Here is a 23852-nt window from a genome sequence, read left to right as displayed (position 1 = left end):
GCGTGCAGCCTCCCACGGAGACCTTGGCTTTCAATGGGGTGACTCCCATCCAGCTGCAGCAGATGGTCCCTGCCCTCCAGGGCCATCCACAGCTACCTACCCCCTCACCTGGCCCAGACCCTGCTCATGCACCTGCCCCTGCAGCTCCAGGGGAGCTGGGCCCTGAGCCCCTTCCTCCAGCCCTGAAGCTTGTACCCAACACTAAAGTCACCTTGGAAACCAACACAGTGCCCACCAGCAGCCACCTCAGGACCCATTGCTCAGTGCCCGGCAGCCCCGCTGAACCCAAACCCAGTTAGGGCTGCATCTCACACCAGCTGTTGGCCCACAGCACCACATATCACATGGGCCCCGTGCCGGGGGCCCCCAGCTGGTCCGTGCAGTTTGGGCTGTCTCTGAGTCCACAGACAACCAGCGCAGCTTCCTCCCCAGCCTCACATGTCTGCAGTGCTGGGAGCACGGCCGTCACACCTTCGTGTCACCAGCAGAACAGTGCTTTATGCACTGTTCTTTATGCACCTTCTACCTTCTTTATGCACCTGCTACCCCACAAGTAACACCAGCACATGGAACAAAGGAGATGCTGCTCTGTTGCAGGAAAGGCTGTTGGGGGGCCCAGAACCCGCTCAGACCAACCATGGCCTGCCCCCCACAAGAAACTTCAAGGAGCCCCCTGGTTCCCAGGAGCACAGTTCGAGAAACACCGGTCCCTATCCTGAGGACAGCAGAGCTGAGAGGACCAGGCCCTGCAACCCAGCCCTGCCCGCCACACCCTCCTACCTGGAGGCCGCGATCTCCGCCTTCTGCTTGGCAATGGTGGCAGCCCGCTCGGCAGCCTCCACGGCCCGGTCCACCTTCTCGCGGATCTTGCTGGCACGCAGCGGAATGAGGTTCTTGCGCTTGCCGCTCACGAGGACATTCTGCTTGTACTTGCCCTCCTCCTTGGTGCCATCGGGGAAGGTCATGCAGCCGTAGCCGTGCCGCCTGTTGCCCGCCCACTCGCCCTCGTACTTGAGCCCGTCGGAGCGCTGGCTCACGCCGAAGCCCGAGCGCTTGTCGCTCTTCCACTCGCCCACGTAGGTCTCCGTGGTGGTGGCGTCGATGTCATCCTCGATGACCGCCAGCTCGGCCTCGCCCTCGCCCAGGCTGATGGTGGAGTGGATGTCGCTGGCCGTGGAGCTGACCGTGCTCATGCCGGCCTCGCTGCGGAACGAGCTCTGCTTGCTGCGCTGGCTGGCCAGGCTGCTCTTGGACTCGGACTTGCGCAGCTTCAGGCCGCTCAGCAGCGAGCGCCGGAACAGCCCCTTCTTTTTGCTCTTGAGGATGTCGGAGTCGCTGTGCGCCACGAGCACGAAGCCCCCTCGGGACACGGCCGGGCTGCTGGCCACCGCCGGGGAGGCGTCGGGGTGCAGCGCCGCGCCGTTGGTGTGCTCGCTGCGCAGAGAGTTGATGGACGTCCTCAGGGGCGAGCGGATGACCGCTGCCATGCCGTAGGGAACGCTCTGCCGCACGCCGTAGCCTTGCCGCATGCCGCCGACCCACTGGCCCTGGTAGGTCCCTGCAGACACAAAGGAAAGAGAGGTGAGCCTCTGGGGGGCGACGCGACGGGAGGACGCGCTGTGGCCCGAGCCCTCACGCTTCTGTCCTGGGACAACCTGGTGGCTTTGCTGGGAGGCAGACAGACCACCGCCTGTTTTTAGGACTCTATCACCCATGGTTTTTGCTGAAGACGCACCGGTCCTGCTTTGCGCCGTTGCATTTCTTTCTCTTAGAAGTTGGGAAAGGGAAGCGAGGTGTCAGAGTCTGGAACTGAGGGATCCTTGGGTGGCTCAGCGGTTTAGCGCTTGCCTTGGGCCCAGAACATGATCCTGGGGTCCTGGGATCCAGTCCCAGTCAGGCTCCCTGCGTGGAGCCTGCTTCTCCCTCTGCCTGTGTCTCTGCCGCTCTCTCTCTCTCTCTCTGTCTCTCATGAATAAATAAATAAAACCTTTAAAAAAAAAAAAAGAGTCTGGCACTGAGTCTAGAGCGAACCGGAGAGCTCCCCCTGCACACAGGCAGAGGCCCCACCCTGAGAAGACAGGGAGGAGCACAGCGGGCAGGAAAGAAGCAGGTGCTGTGTGAGTGGCCCCAAACGGTCATGGGGCCCAGGAGTCCAGCTACAGGGACACAGATCCCGGCTACAAACCCGGTGTGAAAGGGCTGCCCCGGGAGGCAGTAAATTCCCAACTGCTGGGGGTATCCAAGAAGGGTTTGCAAGAGCACTGAGGCACATTAAGGTGTTGCAACCAGCAAACCCAACATCCCCAAGAGAATCAAAAGCAGGAGCTCAAAGAGCTATTTGCACACCCATGCTCACAGCAGCTTAATCAGAATAGACGACAGGTGGAAACAACCCAGGTGTCCATTGATGGACAAATGGATAAACCAAATGGGGTCCATCCAAACAATGGAATATTTTTCAGCCTTAAAAGTGACACCCACTACAGCACAGGGGAACCTGTGAAACAAGCCAGTCACAGGAGGACAAACACCATGTGAGAACACTGACACAAGGCCCTTCCAACAGTCAGGTTCAGAGACAGAAGAATGGCAGGTGCCAGGGGCGGGGGTTGGGGACACAGGGAGTTGTCCTTTAATGGAACTAGTTTCTACTTGGGGTGATGGAGAAGCTTTGAAAGTAGAGTAGAGGTGATGGTTGCACAACACCCTGAATATAACACCACTGAATTGTGTAAGGCGTGGTTACAGCTGCAAATTTTATGATACGTAGAATATCTTACCACAACACAATTAAAGGGGAAAATAAATTGATAAAACCAGGCTCATGTCCCTGCTCTACTTACCCCTGTGTGATGGGAGCCTCTCTGACCCTCAGTCTCCTCGTCTACAGAAGGGGACCTACGTCACCGGGAGAGGAGAACAGCCCCCAGCATTCCTGGACTCACTGCCGGGCCCCCGCTGAGCTCCACTGATGGGGTCCCCGCCCCGGACGGGCTTTTCAGGGAAAATGGGGAGAATCTGTCCCACCACACTTCCAGCTCACTGTCACAGGGGCTGCAAACCAGAAACTCACCAATACACAGGCTTTATTTGTCCCATGGTGTTTTTATAAAAAACTGGAATTGCCAACATTTCAAAATCGAGACGTTTCACATAAAAGCTCAGCTCTTCTTTCTCCTAAAAATGTAAAGGCTCTGGCAAGCCAAAATCTTTGTTTTCAGATGGAAAAATGGAGTGGAGTCCAGCAGCAAATGGACTCCAAACCGGGTGCCCCCTCCAGTTTGCCCCACTCCCAACTCCTCCCTACTGTCTCCCACCCAGGCCCTCTCCATCACATGCCTGCCCTACACCAGAGGAAAGACACAAAGCCTTGCCATGTGGCCCCAGAGAACTTCAGTCACTGTTGTGTCACTGCCCATCACAGTCACTGACAACGCCCAAGTCAGAACAGGTCCCCACCCTTCACGGGCTTGTCTGAGACCTCGGGATTCAAATCCCACCCAATCCAACCCAGATGGCACCCCCTCCTCAGTAACACCTCGGGGTACCCCAGCCCGTAGAGCTGACCATGCTCCCGCACAGGACCTGCAGCATTTACGCCAACATCCAGCATTCCACAGGCAGACTCTGGAGGGTCTTACACATTTGCAGGACACGTCTCCTGCTCAAGTGGGTTGCGAGCTCCCCACAACCAGACACCTGATTCTGTTGGTAACTCATGCCTGGCCTTGCTGGGGAGAGATGTAGCTGGGGCTAGAGGCCAGGGCAAGGGACCTGGGAGCCCTGTGCTCCAGCAGACAGTGGCCTGTCCACTGAACAAGTGACCCCCACAAAGGTACTTTCTATAAGCCAAGCCTGAGACCAGTGTCCTCCTGGACATGTCCATGAGGGAGGGCGTCTTAGCTGCACGTGTGCTTTAGCCTAATCCCGTGGGACTCATCCCACCCTGAGGTGGGGGCTTCTGCACCCCCACAGCAGACAGCCATCTGGTAGCCCCAAAGCTGGGTGGGGGGCATGCTCTACAAAGGGACGTAGCCCAGGGCCCAAATGCAGAGCAGCAGGGGTGCTCCTCACCCTCTCCCCAGCTCCCACCCCTGCCCCAACCAAGAGCTCCTCCCACCTCAGGCTGCATGAGCCAGGCGTGGCCCCTTCCCCATGGGAGGGCAGGATGTGGGCTTTACCCATGTGCCCCACAGCGTCCACTGCACCCCTTCCCAGAGCCAACCTGGCTGTAAGCAGGTGACTGTCATGGGGCAGACAAAGGTGGTGGTGGATTCCGTGCCATGCGGTGTGCCGGTGTGTCTCATGCTGGGACAGAGACCCCGTGGCTCACAGCAGCCAGGGTTATGAGTAGGACCCCGGGACCAGGCGTGGACCAGTATTGTACACTTTAAGTGGTTAAGATGGCAGATTTTATGTTTATTTTGCCAAATTTTTAAAAATTAATAAAGTGAAGGCACCTCCAGGAGCTTCGTGCACAGCCTGGCAGAGGCTGTGACCAGCAGGGGCTTGGGAAGGTGTCAGGAAAGGGCCAGACCTGGGTTCGAGTCCTGACTGCATGCTTTCTGGATCTGTGACCTTGGGAACATCTCCTTGAACCTCAGTTTCCTCATCTATAAGGTGAGGAAGGCAGCTGTGCAGGTATAGAGGGGGTCACGGATATAGAGTGTTGAAGGTTATCAACACTCCTCATCCAAACCTGAGGGAACACAGGCCCACCCAGGCACACTCAGCCAGAAGCCGGAGGGCAGATCTGAACCTAGGGCTCCCCATCCTCGCCCCTCTCCCCAGGCACCTGCATCCGGCCACACTGGCCTTCTAGAGGCCACGTGAGGAGCAGCACGGCCAAGACAAGCCACGGCCCCTGCAAACTTCAGTTCCCATGGCGGTGGAGCAAAAGCAAGGACTCGATGTAGTTTTCCTGAGCTCTGGGACTCCTGAGGTCCTTCTACAGATCAGGGGAAAAAATGTACACGTGCTCCAGGGCCAGATAGGGGCAAAGGCCAGGGGAAGGACCCTTCATGTCCTGAGCAGGCAAATCCAGAGCAGAAAGCAGAGTGGTGGCTGCTGGGACGGGGAACAGGGCTTCATTTTGGGGGATGAAAATGACTTGGTGTTCTGTACCAGTGGTGACCACACAGCAGTATGAATGTGCCAGATGCCCATGAATTGTTCACTTTAAAATGGTTAATTTCGGGATCCCTGGGTGGCGCCGCGTTTTGGCGCCTGGCTTTGGCCCAGGGCGTGATCCTGGAGACCCAGGATCGAGTCCCACATCAGGCTCGCGGTGCATGGAGCCTGCTTCTCCCTCTGCCTGTGTCTCTGCCTCTCTCTCTCTCTCTCTCTGTGACTATCATAAATAAAAAAATAAAATAAAATAAAATAAAATGGTTAATTTTGGGATGCCTCAGTGGCTCAGTGGTTAAGCATCTGTCTTCAGCTCAGGGCGTGATCCCAAGGTCCCAGGATCAAGTCCCACATCAGGCTCCTCTCAGGAGCCTGCTTCTCCCTCTGCCTGTGTCTCTGCCTCTCTGTGTCTCTCATGAATAAATATATAAAATCTTTAATTAATTAATTAAAATAAAATAAAATAAAATAAAATAAAATAAAATAAACTCCTGTGCCCAACGTGGTGCAGCTGAGCAGAGCCCAGGGAGTTATACCATGAGTCAGGCAGCCCGAGCCCCGATCTGGGCGGCCTGGGGCGATGACTGCGCCCGCCACATGGTACACAGACAGTAGGTAGCACCCACGCACATGAAGAGCTGGCCATGGCGGAGCCTTTCTTGGTCAGAGCCTGCAGTTTGGTTGTATTTGCATGGTTACCCCCAGTGGGAACACATCTCTGAGTATGGCCAACATCAGGAAGAAACTGGATTCGACATCTCGGAAACTGCAGACCAGCTCTGCTAGGATCGGCCTGGGAGCACCTGCTGCAAAGGGCATGTAGGCATCAAGAGACCAGACCCAGGCCAGCTCTGCGACCAGGCAGGCCATGGGGAGGCAGCTTCTCCCGAGGGGAGGCTCCCCTCTACCCTCCTTCCCAGCCTCCTCTCTGCCCCAGTCCTCTGGCGGGCTAGGGTGATAAAGGGTTCATTTCAAGCTCCCCCACCCCAATTTCTGTGATTGTTTGAATCCAACTGGTTATTTGCACACCGTTAAACCATTAAACCCAGTGTTTTGTTTCATTTTACACCCCAAGCAACCTGTGTGTGAAGAGGCAGGAGCCAGGGTGCCCAGTTCGAGGGGAAGCCAAGTGGCCCCAACAGGTGCTGTTCCGCTGGATGCTGGAGGGACCCTGGAGCAGAGGCAGCTTCCTACGCACACCTTCACCCTGACCTTGGGCTGCCCCTCACAGGAAGACACCCAGAGGTGGATGGATCGCTGAGGGCATCCCTTCCACCCTCCAAGTCAACTCAGGAAAGCAGGGGACCCTCCCACCGACTCTGCCACCCCCTCACCTGCCCACCACAATGAAGATAACGGACTGACCCCTCCATCCCCATCAGCTGGAAGTCGGAATCAGGAAACCCAAGGGGACCCCAGGCGAGCGGGCAAGCCTCCCTGGGCCTCACCTGCAAGATGCCCCCTGAAGCCAGCGGGGCTCACTCGCAGGGAGCAGCACACAGGACGAGGCCAGCGGGGGTGGGGTGCTAAACCTCCCACCAACTTCCCGACTCGGGGTGCAGGCTGAGCTCCTGCATGCCTAATCCCCCAGGTGAGGCTGATGCTGTGCGTGGGGCCCCACGGAGGTCCAACATCTGGCTGGGCTGCTGCCGGGCATGCTGTGGGCACCAGCGATTCCAGATTCAGGAATCCACCCCGTCCAAGCCCAGCCCTCAGCATCTAGTACCTCGGGCCGGGCGGGCAGCCTGCTCTCCTCGAGTTACAGAAGTCCCACTAGGGCCTCCACGCCTCTCACACGCCTGTTTGACCGAAACCCTCGACTCTCAGCTGCAGTTCTTCCAAAGCACTTGTCACACAGCCCCGAGGACCAGCCTGGTGGCAAACGCAGCCTTCATCACGGCCCGGCCACTGGGGCTGAGCATCCGCAGAGACGCCCAGCCTGGGGAAGCTGCCTCCTGGGCCCAGGGCAGGGTGGGGCGAGGCCAGGTCGCCCTGGAGGGTACCCAGGGGAGCAGGGGAGCACCCCAGAGGCAAAGGAAGGGGAGCTGGGGAGTGGAACAAGAGCTGTGACTTCCAGACACACTCTGCTCACCTGACAAAAAACACTGAGGCTTGTGGCAAAAGAGACACCCAAAGTCACCAACAGGAGTGGGATGTGGGCCCAGCTGGAGCCGAGCCTGAGGCTTGCCTGGAGGGCCTCGGGCCTGTCAGCCCCACACCTGCCTCCGCAGCCCAACACCACAACCCAGGCCATACTGCCCCCTCCAGAAACCTCCCACCCCACCCAGACTGGCCTGCCTCCCAGAGGGACATCCTCTCCTGGGGGCACCAGGTGCGGTGCCTCCCCTCCCGTCACAGTGACTGGACCCAGAAGGGTGACTGACCACCTTCTCCCTCTGGGACGTCGGCCAGGAGGTGAGGAGGCCCGCATGACTGCTTCCTGCCAGAGAAGGAAACAGAGAAGCAGCCAGGGTCTTCTCCCTCAGAGCAAGGCACAGGGGTAGATGCTTCTCCAGTGCCGGGTCCCCAGGACACCCTCACTCCTTCTAGAGAGCCCATGTGCCCCTTGAACCCAAACACTCCCTGAGATACCCCAGAATCACCCCCATCCTCAGGATCTATGTCTGTGCACCCCAGGATGTGTCACACCTGATTGTGAGGGCCCCATGCTGAACAGGTGTCTCCCTGCGAGGAACAGATGGCGTTTACAAGGCTCCAGGCTCCTCTGTCCTCAGTGGCGGGGGGAGGGAGGGCTGGCCAGAGCACGCTGCATCCCCACCTTCATGCCCAGGAGGACACACAGAGGCCCCTCCATCTCTGCATCCCAGCCAGGCCTGGGGGGGGCACAGGGGCCATCTGAGCAGCTGGAGACGACACACCGAGCAGTCAAGATGCACCCCGTATTTCTTGTGCTTCACACTTCACCAGGAAGTGGGCTTCCCAGAGTTTCTGGAAACGAATGGCAGAGTGCACTGCACCCCAAGTGCAAACTACCCTCCAGCACTTCCACACACCAAGGCCGACCCCAGAATCCCCAAGCCAGGCAGGACTCCCAAACAAGGTAACTAGTGCTTCCTGCACGAGCATCAACATGAAAGACACTTGTTGCAATTGGTTTGTTTTGTTTTTGGAAAACCACAGTTCCAGGCCCAAACTCTGACTTATGAAATTAGAATGGTCAGGGAAGACCAGGTGATGTGCACTGGCTACCACCCCCAGGTGATTGATTCTTCTGGTCGGGGCATCCCTGGGGTGAGGGATGTGGCAGGAGGTGAAGAACCTGGGCCAAGGACACCTGGCCTGTGGGCTGCAGAGCCAGGGAGGCAGCATCGTGTGGACAGACTAGGTTCTAGAACCTTCTTCCAAATGTACCCTGGACCTCCTTCCACCTTTTTTGCATCATTAGGGATGGCTGCAGCTAGCCGAACACATGAATGTTCCACCACATAGAAGCTACAAGTCCATCTTCTGTGGGACATTTAAAGTCATTCCTCATTTTTGATAATTTATCTTCATATACAGATTATATCCTCAGGATAAACTCCTAGAATGAATTTGCTCATTCAAAAGTTTTTTTTCTCTGTTGTTTTAAGGTTTTTGATACACTACCCTTGGAAAGGACCACGAGAGTGATTGCTTCCCCTCATCATCACCAACGCTAGAAAGTATCATTTTTTTAAAGATTTTATTTATTTATTCAGGAGAGACACAGAGAGAGGCAGAGACACAGGCAGAGGGAGAAGCAGCCTCCCAGCGGGGAGCCTGATATGGGACTTGATCCCAGGACCCCGGGATCACGACCTGAGATGAAGGCAGATGCTCAATGACTGAGCCACCCAGGTGCCCTGCAAGTATCATTTTTAAAGCTTGGTTTTAGCTAGGCTCTGAAGAGTTACCACGGGAGTCAGGGTACAGAATTTATCTCCCATGTTACAGTCCTGCCCCCCAATATCTTAGAACCAACTGTATTTGGTGACACAGTCTTTGCACACAGGATTAAGGTAAAAGGTGAGGCGATAAGCACCACGAGAAGATTCTCAACATCACTCGCCATCAGGGAAACACACATCAAACCCACAGCAAGACCCCACCTCACACCCACGAGGAAGTGGAGAAAGCAGAGACCCTGTGCACCATCAGTGGGAACGTGAAATGGTGCAGCTGCTGTGGGTGATGGCACAGTGGCTCCCCCGACAATAAACCCAGAACTACCAGATACCAGGGCCTGGAGGGGACTTGTTCATGGGTGCAGGGGTTTTTTATAAGAGAAGCTTTCTGGACATAGATGGTAGGAACTACTGAACACTCTGTATTTAATACCAGTGAACTGTACACTTGAAAATGGTTAAGATGAGGGGCGCCTGGGTGACTCAGTCAGTGAAGCCTCTGCCTTCGGGTCAGGTCATGATCCCAGGGTCCTGGGATCAAGTCCTGTATCAGGTTCCCTGCTCAGTGGGAATCTGCTTCTCCTTCTCCCTCTGTTCTCTCTCTCTTTCTCTCTCTAATAAATAATCTTTAAAAAGTAAGTTAAGATGGTAGATTTTATGTTGTATTTTACCACAACAAACAATAGAGGGCTTGAGTCTGGGCCCTAATACAATAGTTCCTCTAAGAAGCGGAGATGAAAGCAGGGGTACAGGCACAGAGCATAGGAAGAGGTGGTGAGAGGGTGGCCGCCTGCAAGCCCGGCAGAGGGGGCTCAGAGGAGCCCAACCTGCTGGCGCGCTGACCTTCAACCTCCAGCCTCCAAACGGGAACAGGACAAACAGCAAGTGGTTAAGCCCTCCAGTCTGTGACATTCGGTTACGGCAGCCCCACAAGCCAATATAAATCCTCCATCGTCAGCCAGGTGATGCAACTATACATGTAAGTCAAAGTTAAGAGGACAAACCAAGAGAGAGGATAAAAACCGGGGTGCTGAGAACATATGCACGTTCTGTCCTGCAGGACACAAAAGTTTCTAGAGATACAGAACCAGAAAATCATACCCGAGAGACACTCGGCAGAGAGGAACCAGACACAGGACTTTAGGAGGCAGTCCCTGCCTGCATGGCCAGTCTGTCCAGGGAGGGATTGGTGGCTGGGGTGACGGCAGCCAGGAGGAAGAGGGAAATCCTCTGAAGGGGCTGCACAGGGCCAGCCAACTTTTTGTTATCTTGCTTTACTAAACACCCCGGGATGCCCGGGTGGCTCAGTTGGTTAAGGGTCTGACTTCAGCTCAGATCATCGTCTGGGGGTCCTGGGATGGAGCCCAGAGTCTGCCAGACTCTCTCCTTCTGCCCCTCCCCCTGCTTGAGCTCACTTTTAAATAAAATCTTAAAAGAAAAAAAAAAAGAACAGTCAAGGGTCATTAGATGTTTGGAGAAAGCCTCTCACAGGAAGAAAGGCTCCAACATACAAATAAATGTGTGGCAGGAGGAGGGTTGGGGAATTGGAGAGAATCATGAAAAATGCAAAGTATGAAAGACATCAGGGAGCCCAGAAATTAAATCTGTAGAGAGAGAAGACACCGCATCCACACAGTGCAAATAAAATGCAACGAAAGAGAGAGAGAGAGAGAGAGAGAGCTCCTGGAAATTAAAAGCATGATGGCTAAAATAAGAATTTTGGTAAGTGAGTTGGAAGATAAATTCAAGAAAATCAGAAACTGGAACAAAAAGAAGAGGTGGGCAAAGCAGTGAGAAACAGTAAGGAGAAAATCAGAGTCGCGCATGAGTCAGCTGGGCCCCAAGTCTGTGTGGCAGGAGTTCCGGAAAATCACCAAAGGCTAACAATGGGAAAGCTCCCAGAACTGAAGGGTCCAGGCTGGAGGGGCTCACGGACGCCAGCACGATGGAGGAGAAGGAGTCCACCAATATTCGATGTTGTGGGGTTTCAGATCCCCGTCCCCCAAAGAGCAAAGATCCCACTTTGGGATGGGGAGGGGGGCAACTGCGTGTGAGGGATGGAGAATCTGAGCGGTATGGGCCTCCTCTGCAGCAGTGAAACCGAGTCATCAGGGGCAGGTGCCGCCACCACCACCGCTGCCCCCAAGTCCTGGATGATTTCAGCCTAGAATTCCCCACATGACCAATTTATCAGTAAAGCCACAAAACATTCGGGCATCTTTCCTTACGAAGCTACTGCAGGACGCACACCAGCACGGTGAGGGAGTAAAGCATGATAAAGCAAGCCGCGGGGAGATTCCACGAACGGGAGAGCTCAGGGTATAGACACGGGAATTCCAGGAGACAACAGAGAAACAGAGAAAATGTGTATCACACATAACGCGTACGTGTGCCTCTGTAGGTAGGGGTAGAGAACCTGGCAGGCTGGTTCACATGCAAAGCTGCACACGGAGGTCTTCCACAGAACATGTGGAAGGTGGGGAAAGAATGGGGTTGAGAAACCATGCAGCTGAAGAGGGGCAGCAGTCAGGAGCTTCAGCTGTGCTTGGGGACGCGGGGAGGAGAGAGGGGTCGGGGCAGGGCCTGGCCCCAAAGTAAACCTTTGCCTTGTGCTTACAAAGTGCACCAATTCTGGGCTTAACAAAATATGTCCTCAATCCCGGAAAATTAGGGAAGGGGCTGGGTTCTCGAAGACTCAAAGTTTTCCATGCGGCACACAAGTCCACACATGATGACTACAAGCACAAACAAGCAATAAGTGCACACGGTGAGCAGCGTGGGCAGGTGGGGCCGGGGCTGGGGGCTGTTTGTGTTGGGCCCTAAAGGACGCCTTCAGCTGTGAGCACACGTTATCTTGATGAGAGGACACACTATGAGGGGGAAGGGGAGGAGCATTTGCACAAAGGGTTGTCACCAGTCATCACATCCTCACCGTTGCAGGGTGGAAACCAGGGCTCAAGTAGGATTCAGACCTTGTGGGGTGCCAGGTGCCGACGCAAAGCCCCACACCCCACAGAGGACACCAGCCTGCTGACTGCTGTGCCCAGGTACTGAGAAGGGTGGTGGGGATGGCCCCGGCAGGGTGGGGGCGGGGGCAAGGCCTCATGTCAGTGATCTCCTTGGGCCGGAAGGGAGACGCTTCCCCGAGGTCAGATGTGTGCAGACTGGAGGCAGGAAACAGACCCTGGGCAGCGGGAACAGGTAAGAGTCATTCTGGCACTGAGGGCAGGAGATGAGCCAGGAAATGCCCGGGGGTCAGGAGGGGGTGGAGCCAACACAGCCACCACACGGGCTCCTTGTTCATCCTCCTTCATCCTCCTGCAGCCCCGAAGAGACAGGCCCCAGGTGCGGGCAGTGCACCCAGACGCTCAGTTGGAGTTCACTTGGGGTGGGCACGAGGAGCCCTCCACGTGGGTGGACCGTGCATCTCCACGGTCCTCAGCGTGCGGGGCTTCATGGCAGTGTCCACGGTGCCCTTCTGCTCCCCACGCCCGTCCATCATGGGTGGGCTTTTTCAACTTAAGCACAGTTTCAGGTTTACAGAAGAACTGAGTGGGAACCACACAGACTTTCCAGGTGCCCCCTGCACACACATTTTGTTACCTTGTATTAGTGCAATGCATTTGTTGCAGTCCATGTGCCAGTATCAACCCACTACCTAGAGTCCACAGCTGATGGCAGGGGTCACGCTCGGACTTGGACAATCTGGGTTTGGACAAGCATACACGCACCCCCTACAGACGTATCACTCTGCCCACAGGACAGGAGTCCTGTGTTCTGTTACCCCCTCCCCCAACCCCGGGCAGCCACAGACCCTTTTACCGTCCCCCAGAGCATTGCCCTGACCTGTGTCACAGAGCTGGGATCGTGCACAGTGAAGCCTTCCTGGCTGGCCTCTTGCACACAGTACCTAGCACTTGAGACTCTGCTCTCCCGAGGCTGCACACCATCGTGTGGTCATCCACCACCGGGTGAGGGGCAGCTTTGCTGCTTCCAAGTCTTGGCAATTACGAGTCCAGGGAAAGTGCTTTTCACATAAGGAAACAAAAATTTCAGAATAAGGACTGTTCTTTCAAGTCAGGGATTCTGATGGTCACTGAGATTTCTTTCTATCCATTGTCCTCTCAGCCTGGGGGCACCTGGCTAACCCCGCTGGGTAGGCTGGCTGTCAAGAACCACAGCCACCGAGGCTGGAGGACATGGGCAGCTGACGCTTGCTGAGCACTCAGGGTAGGGTGCCAGGTGTGGTCATCTCACAAGGGCCCATGGGGGTTCAGAGAGACGAGGGCACTGGTCCAAGGCCACACAGCAGGAAGAGCGAGGAGATCTGGCTGTCCCTGAGCTGGAAGGAGCCTCTGACTCCTCCTGGTCCCCACCACAGGGGAGGCCCACACTTGGGAAGGTCAACTGGTCGGTGAGAGTCCAAGGCAAATCTGAAGTCGAGGGGGGTCTGCAGACCCCAGCCAGGTGTCCCTGTGTCGTTCCTTCCAAGCCATGTCCCCTAAGGAGACTGACTCTGCTTGCCTCGTCACCCTGACCTCGCAGAGCAGGGCAGAGGCTCATTCCCCTGCCAAGAGGAATGGCACAGCCCACACGGCCAAGGGTACACAGTGTGTCTGCACCATGCAGAGGTCTTCTTCCACTTGGTGCCCAGAGTCCCTTGGCCGAACTCCCCACATGGAGAGTAGCAGCTGAGCTGAGACCCCACCCAAGGGTGCCTGACACCCAGGCCTGCATTCTGGACAGTTCTCTCCACTACGCCCTGAAATATAAGGAAGAAGTCTGCCGCAAGGAACACAGGCTCTGGCTTCAACTGCACCCGTGCCCCCCGGGGCCTGGTGGTTCTCATACCTTCGTGCGCAGAGCTGCTCCTGCGGGATGAGGCCGGTGGTGAGAGGACTCGTGCTGAGTGAGACCCTGGGTGGGTGGCTCAGGTATGCAGGCTGACAGGACCTGGGAAGCTGTGTCTGACAGTCCCAACTTCCAGATTTCAGCCCCACGTCCTGCCTGGCCTCAGGGAGCAGGGCCTGCCCCAAACCAAGAAGGACCTTAGAAGGCCCAGATCTTCAGACCCTCACCAGACGGAGAGCTGTGAGAACTGAGGCGCAGGTTCCTCTCCTTAAGCTGAGACCAAAAGCAAAGATTCATCCATCTAATCCACACTTTGGTGGCTGGGCATCTAGATGCAGTGCTCAATGCTATCAAGAATAAAGGGGGACCTCGGGGGTCGCCAATTTGGATCACTACTTCATCCTTCAAAAAAAAGGGGGGACCCTCCCTTTGGGTGTTCACAGGGGAGGCCGGCCAGAACTGAACGCAGCACAGAGTAGGTGCTACTCTGCATCCCACCGTCTGGAGAGCACCTTTCCTGGTGCTACGCTCCCTGCTCTGGTCACCCAGTGGGCACGGAGGCTCCGCAGCTGCCCCAGGCCCACAAGGTTAGCCCCTGTAAGGTCAGGCCCGCGCTCTGGTGGGCTGAGAAGTGACTGAGCAGAGGGGGCACTGGAAGGCTCTCCATGGGGTGCAGTTCTCCTGGGCAGTACCCACGCCACCTGGGAACTGCTGAAATGCAGAGTCCCAGGCCCCTGGACCTGCTGAAGCAGAGCCCCTGGAGGCGGGCCGGCACTCCAGAATGAGACTCACCCTCCATGTGACTGAGGCCACTCCGGGTCAAGAACCCAGATCCTCCCATTAGCATCACCTGGAGAGCTGTGAGGACTTACCAGGGACACTCAGCCTGCCCAGCAGCGTGGCCCCGGGGGGCTCTGGGCAGAGTCCCAGCAGGAGGGAACTCCAAAAGCTCCTAAGACATTCTTGCTCCAGGACCACCATCACTTTCTGTTTTACAGTCTGTCATTTGAGAACCAATGAGCTTGTTCCTGAAAAGCCACCTGCTGGGCAAGCTTCCATCTTGCCTTCAGACAGCAGCGTCCACCGCTCACAGTGCTGGGAAATCTCCCTCTGACCTATGTCACTTCGCAGGGTCGGGGTGTCACACACACACCACAGGTACACCAGGACGCTGCTGAGCGTCCAGCCTTCGAGCCCTGGGCCCGCACTGAGACAATGTTCGTGATGTGGCTGATGAGCCATCATCCCAGGAAGACACCACAGCTGACACAAGGGCTCTAGCCCCTCGAGGCGTCTCTAGGTCCCTGTGAGACCTCCACAGGCCTCAGTTTCCCAAGCTCTGGGCCAGAGGGCTTGGGGCAGGTGGTCTCTATGCAGGGCTGCCAGTTCCAAGGGACAGGCCCAGGTAAGTGTGGAGTGTAGCCAGGACTCCTATGAGGCCACTCGCATGCACCATCAGCCATGAGTTGGACGAGCTACTTACCCAAATGAAGCCAATGGTCCCTAATCCACAGGACTGCAGCCAGACAGACTGAACATGAGAACCTAGGAGGATGTGGGCAGAGAGCGAGGGACGGGGCCCTGTGTGTTCTTTTATCCTCCTGAAGGCCCCACCTTCTGGCTATGGCCCCACAGAGCCCCCACTTGCCCGCTATGGCCCCACAGAATGCCCTACCTGCCCACTATGGCCCGATGGAGGCCCCAGGTACACGTTATCACCTCGGGGATCTCCAAGTCCCTGTTATCTTCTTGGAGGGGTCCCCCAGAACTCTGTCGCCTTTCCATGCAGGTCTCTCCCAGAGCCTACCCTCTCAGACAAAAACAGATTGATCAGTGGTCGGGGATAGCTTGTACATCAGTGTCCTTTGCCATGACCTCTCCTGTAGAGAGCAGGATCGCGATGACCACCTAGCTAGAGAGCTCCCTCTAGGTCCCTCCCCACCCCCTAGGCCTCACTTTCCTGCAGGGTGGGGAGAAGACCCCTTCTCTAAATAACGTTCATTTACCTAGCCACTACCTGCAAAGGACCATCCACGTACCCGGGCAGAGAATATGCAGAACAAAGAACCCCCTGGACTTGAGATTGAGAGGGACAGGGTGAGAACACTACTGGCAGGAAGAGGATGAGAGCAGGGGAGAGGCAGAGGGGCAGGGCTGTGGCGGGACCACCTGCAGGAGGTGGCACTGAGGGCTGCTCCCCATGCCTGGCATGACTGCCATCCCCATCCCTGCTAGGGTTTTCTCCACACACAGAATATGCCACGTTGGGGAATAAATCCACCCCCCACCTGGGGGTGGGGGGATGCTGGGAAGGACTTCTTAGCTTCCAGAAGATTCTTCTTAAAAAATAAGCTGAGTGGAAATGTACAAGGGTGCAGACACTTTGGGAAACAGTCTGGCAGTTCCTCAAACCATTAAACCAGGAATTACCATATGTGCCAGCAACTCCATGCTTAGGTCCACCCCCAAGAGAAAAGAGAACGCCTGTCCCACAAACACCCGCACACAAACGTCCACAGCAGCGTTCTTCAAACAGCCAAGGGTGGGAACAGCCCAGATGGTCATCAACGGATGACTGGGCGAGCCAGATGTGCTCCCTCCATGCCCTGGGGTACTGCAAAGTCTTCAGGAGGAGCAGAGCTCTGGCACTTCCCGTAGAAAATGGTAAGGGACTTGAGGATGCAAGAGGCCCCGTGTCAAATAGGACACAAGGACATGAGGTGTCCAGGACAGGCCAACCCAGCGACGGAGAGGAGATTCGGTGGTTGCCAAGGGGAGTGGGGAGCTGGGGAGAGGACGGCTAGGTACGGGGTTTCTCTCTGAGACCATGAAGTGCTCTCTGGTTGATGGCAGTGATGTGTGCACAACTCCAAACACACCAGGAATCACTGAATTGTGCACTTGGAGTAGGTGTCATGTGTGCTAGGTGAACTCTATCTCAATGAATTACAAAAACTAAAGCCTTGGGTTAGGAGCACCCCGCTCTGCAGCCCCTGCAAAGGACGGGCCATGGTGTGAGGCAGCTCCAGCCTTCCTGGGGAGGGAGACGGGGTTTCAACCCCTCCCAACAGACATTGCTGGCAGGGGGACACACCCCTACTTCCCAGAATTGCCAAGTAACCCTCCTCAATCCCCCTGTTTATTGGGCGCCCCAGGGGGCTTCTGCTCTATGGCCCAGGGGGTCCCACGGGCCCGTGCAGTGGAGAGTGCTCGGGGCAGGACTCCCCACAGGACACGGAGGTGGACAGTCCAATTTCAGACATGACATCTGCTCCCAAGGGATGAGGTGGGAGCACGGTCCCCCAGCACGAGTGTGCAGACTCCCAGCAGGTCCGTGGATGGAATTGGGAGCCGTGGGGAAAGAATTTACACCTTTATTTTCACTACCCTCTCTCTACCTGAGGTCTAGACGGGCAGCGAACCACAGTGGCCAGTGGCCAAACCTGCGATTTGGTCAGCGACAGAAACGGCACGTCCCGGGAGAGTAACTACAAATATCCTGGGGGAGCAAGACACCCCAGGCCTGCCCCCCAGAAGCAGGGCCAGAGCCCAGGAGGAACCTCACACCTGCCCCGCTGGATGGCAGTGTGGCCGGCTGAGGGTGGGCCAGGCCAAGGACATGCAGGGCTGGGGTCCCCGCCTGCCCCTGCGGCCCCCGTGGTCGCCAGCTCCAAATGCGTGCTGGGCCTGGGGAGGGACGTCCAGCAGTGTGTCCTCAGGCCCCCAGCGCGCTGCTGTCCAGAGCAAGGAGGGATACTAGAAGCTCCACAGGCGTCTCGGCACAGAGCAGCTCTGGAGGGCGGAGGGAGGACAGGGAGGGGCCCAGCCAGCGGGGCGATGGCCCGTGAGTACCCGCACAGACCTGTCCACCTGCGCCCTTGGGGACTCTGTCCAGACAGCTGTCTCAGTCCGGCTGACAGGCCCTTGAGATTGGGTTTTCCCGAAACCATTTCCCTTGGCCATCAGCCAGAGTCCTGGAGGCTGAGAGAGGAAGAGCAGAGGGAACCCCGCCCTCCCCAAACCACCCACCCAGAGCCCCAGCCCCACAGCAGGCTCTAACTTCTGGCCCCATGGTTCCATGGGAGGGTCCCCCACTCCCTGCAACGAGGAAGAAACCAGACTGTTCCACCGCGAGGCAGGCGGGTTCCTGGGTGTCTTGGCTGGAAGGCCTGGACCCCCCGAGGGAGTTCTGGACATTTCTACAGGAACTCCTCTGGCTGCTGTGGGAGGAGGGGAAGGCCCAGAAGCAGGGGTCTGCAGGCCCTCCTGAGGGATGAGGAAGCCCCAGTGCTGACCCCTCAACTCAGAATCAGCTCAGACAGCCCTGGGCCTGATTGCCTTGCTGGGGACCTGGGATCCTGCAGCATTGCAAGGATGGAGGGGGGCCCCCAGGCCAGGGCTCCAGACAGAAGGGGGTCCCCAGGACAGGACCCTGTTGCATCAGGCAGGTGAAGGCAGGGTTTTCACCTCTCCACTTTGGGCCACGTGGAAACAAGCTCAGGGGGGATGAGCTCTGGCAGCCAGGGGTGGAGAGCTGTGCTCATGGGCATCATGAATCCCCCATGCTCTGGGGACCTCATTCTCATTTAAGGCTCCTGCTCCTCACAGGCCTGAGGGGCAGGGGCAGGGCTGGAAACTGAGGCAGGGGTGCCTGCCCAGAGATGCTCGGTGCCAGTGAAAACAAAGGACGGGTGAGAAGTAGTAGGTGTGCATCCCTCCTCCCTCTCCCTGTCTCCTCCCTCGGCTCATCTCTCCCTCTCTCTCTTCCTCTCTCTCTCCTCATCTATCTCTCTCCATCTGTCCTGTCTCTCCCTCTCTGACTCTCTCCATCTCTGTCTCTGTCTCTCCATCTCTGTCTTTCTCCATCTCTGTCTCTGTCTCTCCATCTCTGTCTCTGTCTCTCCCTCTCTGACTCTTTGTCTCTCCATCTCTGTCTCTCTCCCTCTGTCTCCCCCTGTCTCTCTCCCTCTCCTGGTCTCTCCCACCTTCCCTCCCTCCCTCTCTGTCTCTCCACTAACTTCCTCCCCTGGCTGGCACATTCCTGCCCTGCCCTCCTCCTGCTCAGGCCTCCAGCTAACAGGGCATTCTGCACTTGTGAACACTTCATGGTCACTGTCACCAGGGCCGCCTCCAGTCCCGAGAAAACTCTGACCTCTGCTATATTTCTGCCGCATTGTCTCGGGGATCCACAATTAATTTCCTCCAGATGGGGCCCTGCACCGCAGACGCGCCACTCAGCCCCATGTCGTCCAGGTGGTGGGGGACACCTGAGCCCAGGGAGGCTCCAGGCCAGCTTTGGGCTGAGATCTTCATCTCCAGTGGGTTACCTCCTGGCCCCTAAGAGTCAGGCTGGCTCTGTGCAGACCCAGGCAGGGCCTGACCCCTGGACACTGCCCCTTGAGTCTGGCACAACCACAGCCACAGCCGCTGGTTCCCCATGCTCCCGGGGGGTCCTGTTTCCTTTGCCTACACGCACACTTAAAAACACTCCTCCTGGAGCATCTGCAAGCTCCCAGGCTGCCCAGCCCCCCTCCACCATCCTCTGGGTCTCTGTGGGAAAGCCCTGGCCCAGGTCCCTCCATCCTGTCAGCAGTAAAAGGGGAGCTATGTAACAGGTGCACGGACAGGTCCCCTCAGCCGGCCCAATAGTACCATAATACTTGGGGCCGGCTCATTGCCAGGGACATGGTCAGTGCTCAATAAATACCTGTGTGGGTCCCAACTATCCTGCGGACACCACGGCTGTTATGTCCCTGCTGGTGAAACAGCCCCTAAATGCGGCCCCTCAAAGCCTCCACTGCAGAGCCTGGATGGGAACTCTGACCTCCTAGCCGGTGGGCAGTGGCTCCAGTTCTGTCAAGCCAACATTTACTGAACACCTACTGTGTCCTGGTACCGCGCTCATACTCTACAGGCAAGAGAAAGGCATCAGATTTATTTCAAGGAATCCACCATCCAATGGGGAGGCAGCAGGCACAGGGGAATCCTGGGGGGCAGTCAGGAGGCGGGCGCTGGACTTTAAGTCAATGTGCTATCTACAATGTATTTTAAACATCTACAACTCAACAATCAAAAGACAAGCCAGTTTTAAAGCAGGCAAGGACCTGAACAGACATGTCTCCAAAGACCTGCATGTGGCCCACGAGCACGTGGACAGAGATCCAACACGGCCAGTCCTCAGGGAGACGCACATCCGAACCACAGGAGACAGCACTTCACAGCCACCAGGATGGCCGGAACGGAAGGACAGCGTAGCAGGTGCTGGTGAGGACATGGGGAAAGCGGCCCCCATGCAGTGCTGGTGGGAGCCCAGGATGGCCAGCTGCCGTGGAGAACAGAACAACGGCGGCACAAGGCCCAACACGGAGTCACCCTGGGATCCAGCAATCCCCATCACCCCACCCAGGTCTCTATAGAACTGAGACCCGAAACCGCATGTCCGCACAACAACTTACCCAGGACTGTTCACAGCTGCCCTCTTCACACTGGCCCCGAGGTGGAACCCACCTCAATGTCCACGGACCGATGTATGGATAAATGAAACGTGTGCTCACCACACCATGGGATATTATTCAGTCTTAAGGAGGAATCAAGTCGTGGCACAGGTGACGGCCTGGGGACATCCGTGAATGACTCGGAAAACAACACACTGAGGGCGAACCCTGCCACAAAGGCTCCCTGTGGGACCCCATCCACACCAAGCATCCAGACCCAGAGACAGAAAGCAGATCGGGGGCTGTCCAGGGTGAGACTGCTTACTGCACGAGGGGTTTCTCTCTTGGGTCATAAAAAGTGTTCTAGGGGTGCATGGGTGGCTCAGTGGCTGAGCGTCTGCCTTCAGTCCAGATCATGATCCCAGGATCCTGGGATCGAGTCTCGCAACAAGCTCCCTTCTCAGCCAAGAACCTGCTTCTCCCTCTCCCTTCACGACTACCCCGCTCATTCTCACTCTCTCTCTTTCAAACAAATAGAATCTTGAAAAAAATATTTCTTAATGTTCTAAAATCAGGTGGTGGTGACAGCTGTGCAACCTCGTGAACATACTAAAAGCCACTGAATCGTACGCTTGAAAAGGCAAACTTTATGTCACTTACACCGCCACAAAGGTGATACCAAAGACATATCACGGTGCTACCATTTGCCCCCTCTCAGGGTGCAGACACAGAACCACATCTAGGGTGCAGAAAGGACAAGTGGGAAGAAGGTGAGGTGCATAGCAGGGGCCATAATCCAGCACCGGTGCCCTTAACGGATAACAACACAAAGTACTGGCAGCTGGCTCATGGGACATCTGCATGCAGCAGGCACATGCATAGAAACCTTCACCAGCTCTCCCATTCGCTCTGAGTCCTGGTGCCTCTCCCCTCTAGTGCCACCCCTCCTGACTTCATGGGACAAGTCCCAGTGGGTGGTGCCCTCACCTAGATTAGGTGTACAATCTCCCTGCAGCCTTCCACCCTCATCTGGCCACATGAAGCCTCTCACACCACACTCGTCCCACATGCAATTCTTGCCCATAGACCCGCTCAGCCCTCAGGTCCCCACTGTCTGAAAGGGAAGGTCCAGGAGGTCGCTCACAACTGAGAGCTGGCTGTCTGGGCTCCGCACACTGCTCAGCCAACCTCCAAACACTTGGGCCTCTGTTTCTGCCCAACCCACTGCCCCCATCCAGACCCAAGCCATCATCTCTCCTCCCCTGGACACAAGCACCCTCCCAGGGGTCTCCGGCTTCTACTCTGGCTCCCATCTCCTTCCCCGCCAGCAGCCAGAGCGATGACCCAAACACACCGCACAAGCAGCAATGGTCCAGCAGTTGCGCTCCTAGGCATATATCCCAGAGACACGAAGGCTATGTTCACCTAAGAGCCTCTCCATGCAAATCTGCAGAAGCTGTATTCATCACGGCCCCAGACACCCCTCCATGGTACATGGTTACACAGTGTGGTCTGCACACACGCACAGCCCAGGACCCCGGCTGGCAGAAAAAAGGAATGAGGTATGGATGCACACAACGACATGGATGGGTCTCCAGAGAACCACAGTAAGTGAAGAAAGCCAGTCCCAAAAGGTCGCATGCTATATAATCCCATGTATAGAACATTTTGGAAATGAGAAAATGACAGGAGGGAGAGCAATGAGTGGGTGCCAGGGATGGGAGGGAGGAGGGTGTGGCTCTGAAAGGCGGCTGGGGGTCCCTGCTGATGAAACGCTCTGTGTCTCTGTGGGCATCCTGGCTGCAACGCTGTGTGGTTCTTACGTCAGGTGCTACCTTTGGGGAGACTGGGTGGAGGGCACAGGGGATGCCTCTGTGTTAGTCTCACAGGGGATGCCTCTGTGTTAGTTAGGATGAGTCCACATGCATCTTGAAACGAAAACTTAACTACAAGAGTATGAACCTCCTTTCCTCCGGTGGGGCCCTGGCAGCTAGGCTCAGACCCCCTGCCCCTGGACCCCTTTCCTTAGGTTAATGAGCCACCTGTTGTGGCCTGTGAGCCTCTGCACCGCTGTTCTCCCTCCCTGCACACCCCTGCTCCTGCTCTGCATGAGGCTGCCGCTCCTATCCTCCAGCTCTCCACGGGTTTATCATCCATGCATCAGCCAAGCAGTATTTCCAGAGCTCTCCCTGCTGCGGGGTCACAGTGAGGAACTCACCAGACCCAGTCTCACCGCCCAGAGCCTCCGGTCCACAGGACGGGACCTTCACGGGAGCATGTGTGCATGGAGAGCCCAGAGGCACTCTGGGGCCCTGGCGCCCCACACCAGGCTCATCAAAATGCATTCAACTCTTGCCTTTTCTCCCCCAGAGCCACCCCCCGCCAGCCAGGCCTTTGACCTCAGCAGCAAGCAAACAGACAGCTGAGGGAGGGGGCACTGAATGGTCGTGCACAGAAGCTGGCTGCCCAGTCCCCAGGTGGGCAGAGGGGCGCTAGCTCATGGTCCTCCGGCTTAGCCTCTGCAACCAGCCTCCGAGAAACCCTGCACTGGTTTGCCATGCACACCCCCCACCCGGCGGGACTCCTGGGCGCACCCTCAGGGCCTCCCTCAGTACCTGGAACCCTCTCCACCGAAAAACCCTCCCGAGCTCCCTACAGTGAGACCAACCCTCCGGCACCTTCAGAGGTCTTCTCTTCTCCGGTTAGCGGTCCTCGCCCAAGGCAGAGGCTGACGGGAAGGGGCAGGTGGTTCTCAGGTGTGGTCCTCAGGACTCTGGCCCCAGATGGCCCCAGACGTGTGTCCTCTGCTAGGTTCCCTCCTGGGGAGCCCAGGGTGGAAGGTCTGGAGTAGATCACTAGCTGTTGAGACCCTTAGCCAGCACCCCCATCTCCTTGGCCTCACTGGGCCTCTGCTTCCCCCTCCAGAATGGGGGAGTGACGCCTTCCAGGCAGGCCGAATGAAGGAAGGCACAGGCAGCAACTAGCTCCTGACCAGACAGCTGCTAACACTCCAGTCTAGCTGAACTGGTGGGGAGGGCGCAGGATGAAGAAGTTTCAGGGGTCAAATACTGCCTGGACCAGCCGATGGTCCTGCAGGAGAAGCTGAGGGCCCTGGGGCCTGGGCACGGGAAGGGGCGTGTTCATGGGACAGGAGGAGGGGAAGGCCAGTGCCACCCGCTCCAGCCCTTGCTCTGGACTCACCGGCTGCAGGCATCTGCTGGCTTTGCCCTCCCTCCGGGTCCCAATTGCTGTGCACACTGATGATCGTGTCTGGGCACCATGAAAAGTTGGAGGGTTCCTATCCTGGGGTCCATGGATGAGTCTTAGGGAGTCTGTGGACCCCCACAAGCACCCACAAAACGTCACGTGTGCAAGGACCTGCATGTGTCCTGGGAGAGGACCCTCAGCTCCACTACACTCTCAGAGGAGTCTGGAAAACCCACGAGTTCATGAATGCCGAGCAAAGAGCCACCGAGGGCCCAGCTTCAGAAGACGCGGCCACTCGTCCCTGCCTCTGTGTTACTATTGGACCGTGGGTGCCTCCCTGGTCCTC

The 23852-nt window shown here is 56.9% G+C and overlaps 1 protein-coding gene across 1 annotated transcript in view; it reads right to left on the bottom strand.

Annotated features, from left to right (window-relative positions):
- Positions 1-23852, bottom strand: part of JPH3 (junctophilin 3) — an 81353-nt gene that overhangs the window by 47222 nt on the left and 10279 nt on the right. Inside the window, exon 2 of the mRNA XM_072819531.1 lies at positions 781-1558. Within this exon, the coding sequence (XP_072675632.1) occupies positions 781-1558 (778 nt within the window). The remainder of the gene's footprint in view (positions 1-780; positions 1559-23852) is intronic.

Source organism: Canis lupus, chromosome 3 (assembly GCF_048164855.1).
Source record: "Canis lupus baileyi chromosome 3, mCanLup2.hap1, whole genome shotgun sequence".
Classification (NCBI taxonomy): domain Eukaryota; kingdom Metazoa; phylum Chordata; class Mammalia; order Carnivora; family Canidae; genus Canis; species Canis lupus.
This window is presented reverse-complemented; position numbering and strand designations above follow the sequence as displayed.